Source organism: Schistocerca serialis, unplaced genomic scaffold (assembly GCF_023864345.2).
Source record: "Schistocerca serialis cubense isolate TAMUIC-IGC-003099 unplaced genomic scaffold, iqSchSeri2.2 HiC_scaffold_1402, whole genome shotgun sequence".
NCBI classification, from domain to species: Eukaryota; Metazoa; Arthropoda; class Insecta; order Orthoptera; family Acrididae; genus Schistocerca; species Schistocerca serialis.
In genome coordinates this window covers 700,129-713,325 of record NW_026047628.1, presented here as the reverse complement: position 1 = coordinate 713,325, position 13,197 = coordinate 700,129, and the positions used below count along the sequence as shown (strand labels likewise).

At 40.3% G+C, this 13,197-nt stretch overlaps 1 protein-coding gene across 1 annotated transcript in view; it reads left to right on the top strand.

The window, feature by feature from the left end:
* Positions 1-13,197, top strand: part of LOC126442757 (zinc finger protein 708-like) — a 102,879-nt gene that overhangs the window by 54,391 nt on the left and 35,291 nt on the right. The window contains exon 6 of the mRNA XM_050090791.1: positions 12,219-12,256. Within this exon, the coding sequence (XP_049946748.1) occupies positions 12,219-12,256 (38 nt within the window). The remainder of the gene's footprint in view (positions 1-12,218; positions 12,257-13,197) is intronic.

Genomic DNA, 13,197 nt, shown 5'->3' with positions numbered 1-13,197 from the left:
CGAATTAAGGGAGCTATAAAGTTTCATTTAGTTGTACATTTGTTCGCTTGAGGTGCTGTTGACTAGGCGTCAGCATCAGTTGATGCTAAGATGGCGACCGCTCAACAGAAAGCTTTTTGTGTTATTGAGTACGGCAGAAGTGAATCGATGACAGTTGTTCAGCGTGCATTTTGAACGAAGTATGGTGTTAAACCTCCTGATAGGAGGTGTATTAAACGTTGGTATAAACAGTTTACAGAGAATGGGTGTTTGTGCAAAGGGAAAAGTTCTGGACGGCCGAGAACGAGTGATGAAAATGTAGCACGCATCCAGCAAGCATTTGTTCGCAGCCCAGGAAAATCGACTCGCAGAGCTAGCAGAGAGCTGCAAATTCCACAATCAACTGTATGGAGAGGCACATTGGCACTTATCTGTCCGTAACTACCTGAACGTCAACTACCCGAGCCGATGGATCGGCTGCCAGGCAGCCTGTGACAGAGCACTTCATCACTGGCCTCCAAGAAGCCCTGATCTTACCCCCTGCGATTTTTCCTTATGGGGGTATGTTAAGGATATGGTGTTTCGGCCACCTCTCCCAGCCACCATTGATGATTTGAAACGAGAAATAACAGCAGCTATCCAAACTGTTACGCCTGATATGCTACAGAGAGTGTGGAACGAGTTGGAGTATCGGGTTGATATTGCTCAAGTGTCTGGAGGGGGCCATATTGAACATCTCTGAACTTTTTTTTGAGTGAAAAAAAAACCTTTTTAAATACTCTTTGTAGTGATGTATAACAGAAGGTTATATTATGTTTCTTTCATTAAATACACATTTTTAAAGTTGTGGTATTCTTTTTGAATCACCCTGTATATGTTACATGCGTGGACATACAACACGTTCTACTTTGTCATAAATTGGCACATTCCATGGTATTTTGCCAGAGACAGTTGCCGTCATATAATTTCATGGTTCATGACTTTGGTACTTAACTAACACTGTAAATTTAGGGGATGGATCTGGTGCAAGGTGTGGTTCAGCCAAAATATTTTCCTGTCTGATTAAATTTGTGATGCTTGAAAAAGGTATGGGACACAAACTAATTATATGGTCTGACCACCATGTTGGGCGGAATGATAACTGGAGAATTTTAGCACTTTATTTCTATTTGGTCAACTGCAAGTACTGTGTGAAAATACATAAAAAGTTTTTATGTTAGAGTGATAGTTTCCTGCCTTGTGACAGGAACTTTGCAGTGATTGAGGGAAGAAAGTGTCAAAAGTTATGGCTCCTTTAGAATGGAAGCATGTCATTGCTTAGGCCACTGTAGAATCTTCGAAGTTGACCATACAGGAGATGATGGAAGACAAGGGCATCGGATCTGTTGAGCTGGTTCTCAAAATGCCACCTACTTTGAAAATTACTGCTGTGCTCTGGTTGAAGCTATGCAGTGATGATTCTCAAGGCATAAGCGGTTTCATCCATGTGAAAGACATTGTATTGTGAAACATGTTTTTGAACATGAAGTAAAAGAAATTCAATTGGATTTTGGTTTTTGGTTGCTCTACAATGGGGTACTGAATCTTGTAAGGAGAAGAAAGGCAATCTATTGGATGTGATGAAATACAGGGAATCAAAATCCAGGCACTTTCTGAAAACATTCAGTGTGCGAACTGAGTGTAATGTGCCAGCTTTGGGCTCAACTTCATAACAAACTCATGTTCTATTACTTATTTAAGACCAAAGCAATCAGTTTACTATAAATATTAGTTTGTATCTTGATATAATTTTTTTATTTAAAACTTTGAGACTCTAGGCAACCTTATAGTTCTAGTAGAGTGTGATATACTGCAATGCTGTATATCAGTTGCTATACACTGTTTTTCCATTTTAACAGTTATGTATTTTCTAAAACCTATCCTTAGTGCAATTTTAAAAAGCACAACCAACTATTCTCAACAGTCTGCATCTGCAAACAATAAATATCTGCTATTACATTTTTATTAACAGTTTTTGTCGATTTCCTAAAAACTTGGAAATATACCATACAGTGTTATTCATGCACATGTTTCATTTTGCTATGATTATGTACATCTATCAGGTGACACTAATTGAGAATATGATTGATTGGTACCTTCTTCCAGCCACTAGCAAACTTCCATGGGCTCAGAGATGTTTGATATGCTGCTGTTAGAGAAGGAACAAGTTTAGTGTAATATGAGTGGTATTGTACAGCCATCTCATATTGCCCAGGTGCCTTTTCTCTATTAAGTGAGTACACAGTATAAAATCAGCAAAAATTGATCATCTCAGAATCTGTCATTATGATGTTTATGCCGGTACTGAAAGGAGGAACTCCATTATGATATTCCACAATTAAATAGATTTGAAAGAGAAAATTGAATATTTGGCCTTGTGTCTGTTATCTTCAGTCTGTATGCCAATAGGGCAACTGATAGTGATTTCAGTCCAGCTACTGACACTGTGTGCTGATTGCTTACTGTGAAAATTCAATCAAGATGTGTAATGTTAATGCTTTGAAATTGGTCCAATGATATACTGAGTTTCAGGGTAGTGAACAGAACTGATTTCAGAATGTCTCTCTACAGTCCCATGCATGGGTCAAGGCCATCTACCACTGAGTATCTACCCTGTTAAAACCACCTGTCAGTCAAGCAACATGTAAAAGTATGAAGTTAGGCATATCTTGTAATAGTTAATGTATACTTGAACAAGTTGTTTAAACGAATTTAAATGCAATGACAACTAAATAAGGAAATGTAAACACAGTGACAAAGTTAAGTTGAATGGTGTACTGTCAATGTAAGACACAAAAATAGAAATGGCCATCCTTAAAATCATTAAATTGAATTATATAGGATCACATAGCAAGGTTAAACACGTTAGATTGAAGATAATGCAGTTCAATTATGTGAATAATTATGAATATTTGACAGATTCCCCAGTTACATAAGCTAATGTGAAATCGGAACTAAGTCCAGCTGGGTGTTAATCATCAGTGATGCTGTGTCAGTGTCAATCAAAGTTCAGTACAAAACAGATCTATCAGTTGCGCAAAGTGAAAGTTCGTCAGTCACAAAAACATACAACAATTTAATGGAATGAGAAAATGCCAAAATCCTCATGTATTGCTCAAAATCTTATCATCTATACAATTTTAGAGAGCTGAAATGACACAACTGGTTGGCTGCCCAGAGACTTCGGTTCAACTACTGTGAAAACCTATGCAGACTTAACAGTAACAGTTCACCGGCCCAGACTATGCGAGAAACACACATACATTACCAAAGACCATGAGGCACAGCAGCATTGTTTATTTAAAACCTCAAGAAACCATACCATGCTAGTCATTTTCAAAACATCTTACAAAACTTAATTAAAATAAGTGTTTGAAAGTACATTGTGCTTATTGAAACTAATCAACTTGAAATAAACACCTTCCCATACTGGTCACTTTGGAAGCTTACCAAACATTCTAAGATAAATATTAACATTAAATATCAGTGAAAACATGATAAACAGCCATCATATGCAACTGTTAAAATAAGTCAATACAAGGAAATATTACTATAGAAATGAGTTTGTCATATTAGATGAGATCATAATTTCCTGCTCATTTACATAGTGCTTTAAGGTACTATGTAGCACATACCAAATTCGAAGTACAACCAGTTGAACTGGACCCATCTTGATCACACTGCATAATAGTTAATTTGTCAAAAGTACCTGAACACAAATTCACTCAGGATGATGGATTTAATTTGATTTTGGCAGAGAAGCTAAGACAGCTTTGGTCTAACCTGGCACCGAAACAGTTTATTGTGCAGTATTGCTTGCTGTATATCTAGTAAAACCAACCAGTGCCCTTAGATAGTGCAAGGAGTCTCTCTACCCATTATTTGTTAGACACAATTTCTTCACTTCTAGTTGCACTGAAAATTCTGTCTCTTTGCTCTCCAATGTCATGCATTGGACGATTAGGTGTGATGCAGTTTCTTCACTGTCATCACAGATGCTACATTTATGGTCTTCTTCCATTATACCCATTGTATGTAGGTTTTTAAATTCCCATGACTGGTCATCAGTCAAAACATGAGTTTAATCTTACAGAGCATCTTTTAAAGCACAACTTTGGCATCGTTACCTTACCATGTTTTTGCTTCTAGACCTTGGTCTAGTATTCTATGTGCTTCTTCTAAGCCAGTTCCATAGTTCGTTTGATCATAGCATTGGTGATTATCAGAACAGGTACCGGTCCACTGAATGGAGTCTTTGCCCCCATCCTGGCCAATCTGTCAGCTTCTTTATTGCCAGTGATCCCTGAGTGACCAAGGACCCATATTAAGTTTCTGCTATTGAATCCCCTAACTCCACCAAAGCCCTGTGACATTCTGCAATAATAATACACTCCTGGAAATTGAAATAAGAACACCGTGAATTCATTGTCCCAGGAAGGGGAAACTTTATTGACACATTCCTGGGGTCAGATACATCACATGATCACACTGACAGAACCACAGGCACATAGACACAGGCAACAGAGCATGCACAATGTCGGCACTAGTACAGTGTATATCCACCTTTCGCAGCAATGCAGGCTGCTATTCTCCCATGGAGATGATCGTAGAGATGCTGGATGTAGTCCTGTGGAACGGCTTGCCATGCCATTTCCACCTGGCGCCTCAGTTGGACCAGCGTTCGTGCTGGACGTGCAGACCGCGTGAGACGACGCTTCATCCAGTCCCAAACATCCTCAATGGGGGACAGATCCGGAGATCTTGCTGGCCAGGGTAGTTGACTTACACCTTCTAGAGCACGTTGGGTGGGACGGGATACATGCGGACGTGCATTGTCCTGTTGGAACAGCAAGTTCCCTTGCCGGTCTAGGAATGGTAGAACGATGACGGTTTGGATGTACCGTGCACTATTCAGTGTCCCCTCGACGATCACCAGTGGTGTACGGCCAGTGTAGGAGATCGCTCCCCACACCATGATGCCGGGTGTTGGCCCTGTGTGCCTCGGTCGTATGCAGTCCTGATTGTGGCGCTCACCTGCACGGCGCCAAACACGCAAACGACCATCATTGGCACCAAGGCAGAAGCGACTCTCATCGCTGAAGACGACACGTCTCCATTCGTCCCTCCATTCATGCCTGTCGCAACACCACTGGAGGCGGGCTGCACGATGTTGGGGCGTGAGCGGAAGACGGCCTAACGGTGTGCGGGACCGTAGCCCAGTTTCATGGAGACGGTTGCGAATGGTCCTCGCCGATACCCCAGGAGCAACAGTGTCCCTAATTTGCTGGGAAGTGGCGGTGCGGTCCCCTACGGCACTGCGTAGGATCCTACGGTCTTGGTGTGCATCCGTGCGTCGCTGCGGTCCCGTCCCAGGTCGGCGGGCATGTGCACCTTCCGCCGACCACTGGCGACAACATCGATGTACTGTGGAGACCTCACGCCCCACGTGTTGAGCAATTCGGCGGTACGTCCACCCGGCCTCCCGCATGCTCACTATACGCCCTCGCTCAAAGTCCGTCAACTGCACATACGGTACACGTCCACGCTGTCGCGGCATGCTACCAGTGTTAAAGACTGCGATGGAGCTCCGTATGCCATGGCAAACAGGCTGACACTGACGGTGGCGGTGCACAAATGCTGCGCAGCTAGCGCCATTCGATGGCCAACACCGCGGTTCCTGGTGTGTCCGCTGTGCCGTGCGTGTAATCATTGCTTGTACAGCCCTCTCGCAGTGTCTGAAGCAAGTATGGTGGGTCTGACACACCGGTGTCAATGTGTTCTTTTTTCCATTTCCAGGAGTGTATATTGTGGTGCAGGAGCTCCCAATAATTTCAGGGCTACCTTGCTGTCTGAATATATGTATATGCTATGGTCCTTGTAGCACCTATATATATTCTCCTCCACACACGCCTTGATTGCAGTAATTTCAGCTTGGAATACCGAGGCCAGTTTTCCTAGAGAGATGATGCCCTCCAGTTTTGGCTGAACCCTGTACACCCCGCCCCCAGCGCCTTGGTCTGATTTTGACCCATCAGTGAACCAGACAGTGTCCTCTGCATGGTGTCAAACTGTTTTTCCACTGTTCCCTGCTTCTGATTATTGTATTGTAAGGCTTGTTGAAGCAGTTGGGAGTTGTTACATAGTCAGGCGGCATTTCTCAAGCCATTCCTATATTTTAGTGTGTGAGTCTGGATATCCAATGTGATCCAGTTTTTACCAGTTTTGAGTGTGTATGCACCAGCTGCTGCCTTCATCTTAACCCAAAGATGTAGTGGAGGCATGTCCAGCATGACTTACATCCCAGTGGTTGGTGTGCTACTAATTCAGCCTGTTGTGGCAAAGCAGGCCAGTTTGTGCACCTTAGCAAGCTCCTTAGCTGCAGCCTGCTGTTGTACATTCTTCCACGACACTACGGCCCCATAGGAGATCCTAAGTCTACCCACTGTTGTGTGTGTCCAGTGCATACATCAGGATCTTAGGCCCCAGTTTTTGCCACAAGACCTTCTGGTACTCACTAGAGTACAATTCGCCTTGGAGCAGATGCTCTTAATGTGAAGGGTCCATGTTAGTTTCTCATCTAAGATTATCTCTAGATATTTCACTATCCCCTTCACAGATGTTTCATCAAAAAGCTTTAGATGTGCTGTTTCGTGATTGGTACCACAACAGTCTTGTTAGGATTAACGTTTAAGTCCTATGTAATGTATCAGTCTTGCACAATATCCAGTGCACCTTGTGCCATATTCCTAACCGTGTCAGCAAATTTGCCGGGTATCACTATGACAAGGTCATCTGCGTATCCGTGGCAAAAGCATTGTCTGTAATTTAGTTCCTCAATGAGTTCGTTCTCCAGTAGATTCCACAATAAAGTGGACAAAACTCCTTGTGGACAACCTCTAGTGGTGTTAATTACTATTTTTTCATTCATCATGTGGCCTCTACCCTCCTTCCACTAAGCATGGCCCTAGTCCACCTACATATAGTGGTCACTAGGTCATGCACCTCTGTTGACCTAACCATGGAATCAAAGGTTGTGTTACTAAAAGCCCCCTTGACGCCCAGGAAGATGCAGAGGGCTGTTTCTTGAAAGGAAAGTGCTTTCTCCACCCTCCCAACAAATAGTTGGAGAGCTGTCTCACTTGATTTACCTGGTTATGTGTGTTAGTTTGAATGTAGAGGAGCCCTAGTTAGCCTCCTCTCCCCTGATTGCTCTCATATCCTTGGCCTTCGTATGATCAATTCTCCCTGGCTTTGTAATAAAGACAACCTTCACTGCCTTCCAGGCATTGGGAATGACTCCCACTGCTAGGCTAACCCCGAATAACGAGCAGAGGACTCTCATAAGATTGTCTCCTATTTGTTTTAAGAGAGCTGGAAAGATTCCATCTGGATCAGGTGACTTGACCGATTAGAATGTTGCCACCGCCCATTGGATTTTACTGAAATTGGCACACTCCTTAGCTGATTCCCAGTTCTCTGTTTGAGTGCCTGAGAACTATTGTCTTTCAGGGCTCGCTTTCTGCTCTATGTTATCCGCCCAAGCATATTGAGGAAAATGAGTTTTGAGGAGCAGTTCCAGTGTCTCATGTGCTGTCTCTGTATTTTCCCCATTGTCCTTCCTCAATTAACCTCCTGGATTAGTTGGTACTCCGGTGAGGATTTTGTGAAGCCTGGCTTGAGATAAGTACCTTCCCATGCTGGTCGCTTTAGAACCTTATGAAACATTCTGAGATAAATACTACATTAATTATCAGTTAAAACATGATAAATTGCCATCATATGCAACTGTTACAGTAATTAAATACAAGGAAATATTTCTATACAAGCAAACTTGCCATATCAGGTGAGATTGTAATTTCCTGCTCATTTACATGGTGCTTTAGGTTACTACGTAGCACTTACCAAGTTTGAATTACAACCAATTGAACTTGACACATCTTGATCACACTGCATAATAGTTAATTTGTCAAAAAAGTATCTAATACACATTTGATAAGGATAAGGGTGTAGTGTAAAATATGCTGTCTTTTGATGTATGGAATTGTGGAGTACATTTAGCTCTGGTCAAATTAATTGAGTAGTTCTAATCAAATTGTAGATACCCTGGATCCAGTTGAGTTCCAGTCAAACTATGTATTCACTGTAGAGTTTGATGTATTGTTTATGCTTGTGGCAGTTTTGGCTTACATGTAGTACTATTTAGCATTATTGTAATCAGTGTTTATAAAATTAATTAATGAAAAATTATACAGGGCTCTATTTAACTCCTGAAGTTGGGCTGCACAGTTTGAAATAGTACTGTTGAATTCAATTTTAGTGTTTTTCTATATAATATTTGTGAATAATATTTTATAGCTGGAAAGTGACAAATTAGCAGTTGGCTATGCATCTGATTTTTTGAGAGATCAGTCAGCAGAGTTAGAATATTTGATTTGTTGCATCCTTTGTTTATTGCTGTCCCTCACTAATTTTGGCCGCATTCATCTTTTGTTTGTCAATGAGTTTATGATTATGTTCAAATGTGTGACAAAAATTCTGCTTGCCATCATAGCACTGACCTTGGGAAAGTCCTAAAATTTCTTAAAGATTCAAATGCAAAAGTTACATAAATGTGAATTTAAATACTGCCTCACAGCTGTCGGCCTTTTCTCACGGGAAAGTAACCTCAATGGATAGTAGGTTAAGGGCATTTCTCTTGACTTAGAAGGAACATAGTTCACCAGAGCAAAATATTAAATGTATAGATTTTCATGTTTCAATGTTAAATGGGAAATGTTCAGTGTCAATCAATCCTGTGCATTTGATGGTAGATTCACATTACTATCTCACGTATAATATTTGAAAGTTTGAATGCATGACAGATTTTCAGTTACCTTCATTATTTGTTCAAATTAATTTCCAGTGGTGCTTACAAAGACTTGATACCATATATCGCAGTTTATAAAATTCATTTGTTTCTTCAAAAAATTACCTCCAAAATTGAGGTGTGTTGTACTCAAATTTAATATAACAAGTCCAGTATTCCAGTCAAAATTCCCGGTTGCCTTAAAAATGGCCATATATTCAATGCAGCAGGAAATCTATTTCTATCTAGTAACATTGGATTCAATTGGCAGAAGAAATGCACCAGTGCAATGAACATGTTACAGGGATTCACAAGCTTTGTTGAGATGTTTCTCTTGGAACACCAGCTGATTGCGTACAAATCATTCTGTCCTTCCTGCTCTCTCTTCAGGGATGACCTGACCTTGGCTTATTGGTTACTGTTGTTCCATGTTTTTGCTATTGACTGTGCTCACTTGTTTGTGGTTGTGATATGCCATAGTCCCTAAAAGTACTCCCAATCTTGAAGACATGCAAAACAGCTTGTCTCACATCAAGCGAGTGTTCTGTTTTGCTATACTTCTAGTTCTCTGCAAGAAAACAATCACTGAGTGAATACCTCAGTCATAGTAGTTACTGGATACCATACCATCAAGGCAAGTTACAAACTTTCGAGCTATTTTCCTTTTCGTAATTTTCACTATCTTTTGTTGGTTCTAAAATTAGTATTTGTGATATAGATGTGTATTCTGTGTGATACAGATGTGTATTTTGGCCAAATGACTACCTTGCAAGTTGGAGGTTCTGCAATTTTGGAGAATGAATTTTTACTATAAACATCTTCTGTTAACTGAAATGCAGAGTCCATCTTTTATAGTCTTCCTCTTGTGGTTCCAGTCTCCCCACCATTTGGCTACATGACTTCTCATAGATCCTCAAATTTGTCTTCCCCTGACCCTCCCACACTTCGTATTTGATAGGGATGTTGCAGTCCTGTAGTTACCCATTACTGCTTCACTGCTGCTTATCAGAGGAGACGAGTAGTCATGCTTTTCCTACTGTTTTTCTTTCTCTCTGTTCTGTGGTTTCTCTACATTGTCAGCATTGCTAAATTATCTACAAAATTTGAACAAACAATTTTGAAATTATCAATTTTCTAACCAAGTAGTATTCAGATTCTGGTAGTAGATTCTGACAACTGCTCCATCTGTTCAATATTCACTTTTCTAGTATAGTCTGAAAGAAGAATGGAGTTAGTACATTGCCTTGGCTATAGTCTGTTCTTATCTCAAATGAGGCTGTAGTTCTTTTAAGAAGACCCATGTTGTCTTCTGTATTTCAGATTCTTTAAGAATTTTTAAATAAAGCAGTCTTGCTTTATAGTCATAGGCCTTCTAAAATGTTATAGATGTATTCCAATAGTATTTTGCTCCTTTAGTCCTCTATGAATTTGGCCTTCACAGGACCATCCTGTCCTAAGCCATCTCTGATATATCTTGTATTTTAGAATTCTGCTGTTGTCTCCTTGAACTTTTCATGGAATTTCATTGAATCTTATGTGAACATGGTTATCAGTTATTCTAGGCCAGCAATCTTACTTTTATTATTCAGTGATAATGGTCAATTTCAACAGGTATCTATGTCTGACTCTGGAATTCATCATCTTTTTGGAATTGTGTTTTGTTACTGGCACACAAGCTGTCTGATATTCTCAAATCATATTATTGTTGTCCTCGTATCTTTTTAGTGGTGTATGCTAAATGTCTTTTTCTTTGCAGTTTTCCTTTTTTCTTACATCTAGTCAGGCAGACATTCATAAATGAAAACATTTTCTACCAGGACTGATATGGAATGTACTTATTCAAAATTAATTTGGCAGTTGTACAATTCTCAAGTGGTAGCTCAGTGGGATGTCTGAATCCTTTATAATTCCTTTTGAGGTAATACTTTCCTTGTGTTAACCATGTTTACAAATTCCATTTTCTTTACAAGATGGGAGTCTTTGTAATCTGTATGCCTAGAAATTGGTAGTACTTCATGTACTAATTTCTATCAAAGTCATGTCATACTGCACATCTTAATATCCAGTCCCCAAGCACTAAGCATGACTTTAATAACACTGACTTAGTTCATAGTAAGCTGTCACTTGAGAATGGCATAACAGTCAAAATTCCAGTTGTGAATAAATTCATTTAATAGCAGTTTGGGCAGATAATGATCTCATCTCCATTCTGTGCCAGTCTGAGGATAAAAGTTAAATAAAATCTGTATGTTTTCCTCTGGAACTTCATCAGATGCTTCTCAACATTGTTCTGAGGACTGTTTTACCTTCTGCATTGTTATCCTGATCTATTGGTGCATGTGCATTAATTATTGTGTACCTTTCACCTAAATATTGAATTATTGCAGGGAGAGAGACTTCTGGAGGTAATGAAAAATTTGGATTTTTGATTGTTTGGGGGAAGAGGCAAAACAGCGAGGTCATTGGTCTAATCGAATTAGGAAAGGATGGGGAAGGATGTCGGCCATGCCCTTTCAAAGGAACCATCCCGGCATTTGCCTGGAGTGATTTAGGGAAATCATGGAAAACCTAAATCTGGATGGTCGGGCGTGGGATTGAACCGTTGTCCTCCCAAAAAATTTGGTACCGTTTGCAACATAATTGCCATTTATGAATGCAGAGCCTAGTTCTGTAGTAGTTTCGCGAATTTCTTCCCTGTGTTCTCTGTGAAGAATCTACAGTTCTCTGATTGTGGTATTTCTTCATCTGTGAATGTGATATTTTGTAGTGCCAATTTTAACTTGTCCATTTACAATGTGTGAAACTATTTTGAGTTTGCCAATATTTATTAATGTTTGTATATTTAATGGTCCAAGCCTGTATGTAGTTCTGGTGTGAACTTAAGGTTGGGTTTAGGAGTCACTCCTCACCTCTGCAAGTTGGTCTGGGCTGTCCAGAGCACAAAGGTCCAAATGTGTCACTTACGATGATGGATTCATCTGTCATTGCATGGCAGTTTTCATAACGGAAAAAAAGTGAAAGAAAATTTTACACAAAGTGTAAGTGCATAACAGATTAAAAATATTATTGGTCACTTTCCTTTGTGAAGTGTCTAGTAGGAAGTATGGCTACAACCAAATTACTGGCTTGTGTAGTTATTTACAGTACTGAAGACAGTGAGAAAATGGAGAATGAATTCTTACTAACATTCTGTTTCATTAACTGCAAGAGTTTATCATGTCCTCTTTAATGATATTTTCAAGCCTAACTTACAGCATTTAGTGGACCAATCACATGTTGGTGGGCGTTAATAGAATTCTATGTATTTACTGTCTCATCAGTTGTAAATCACTAGCCATTTCTTCAAATATTTCAGGTGGAAACCTCAACGAGATATGCATCTGATAGTGCAAGGTAAGTTTTCATAATTCACTGCAGAACTATTTCAGAAATATAAATTTTAGTTTATTAATTGTAAGAGTACTTCAGTTATAAAATGCACTACTGTAATGATTCATTAATACTATTCTTTGCAACAACCATTATGTGACTATTCCTAGATAAATAGAGCAAATGTCTGATATCCATACAGGAAAATAAAAGTTCAGGTGGCATATCAGCAGCTGCATTGTGTTTAATGCAGAATGTCACATGAAATCACTGAAATTCATCTTGATGGGCACAAGCTAATATCATACTGCAGTAGAACAAGTTAGAAGAAAGGGTGAATGGCTATATATCCAAAAATTGGAGCTGATTCCGAACCTTTCAGATTAATGAATATAGTGTTGAACACCTCTCTCAATGCGGTGCCGCAGTGGTGCTCAGGTAACGCACAAGCTTGCAGTGGTTTACAGGCCACCATCAAGAAGAAACATAAGTAGCTGGTGCCACTTTCAGTAAGGCTGTGAAGACTTAACTGGTGAATCCTCATTCTCTTTGTTTCTCCTTCGTCCTGGTGTGTTCCTGAAGGCTGTCTCATTCGTTAGACACATTACAGGTGACAAAGTAATGCATAATTGGCAGCTCCAGATCAGCGGGTAGGGTTCTCGTGTACCCTCTGATACAGGTCAGGCCCAGAAGGGTGAGTGCCTGAGCTGTTACCTTCCCAAATGCCAATTTGTCCCTCTGTCAGGAGTTCGGGGGGTGTGACCTGAGGTGCGAACAATCATTTACGGTGGGTGAAGCCCCCTCTGAGGGGGTTCCCAGTTGGAAAGAGCATGCCACTGGAGATTTTGGCAATCATGGGGGATTCTTTTGCTATGTATCAATCACCATCTTAACGTGTGTCTACTAAACATAAACAGAATGAGGCTATAGATTTGAAGGCCCTCCCAAATGCACCTTGGTTCCTC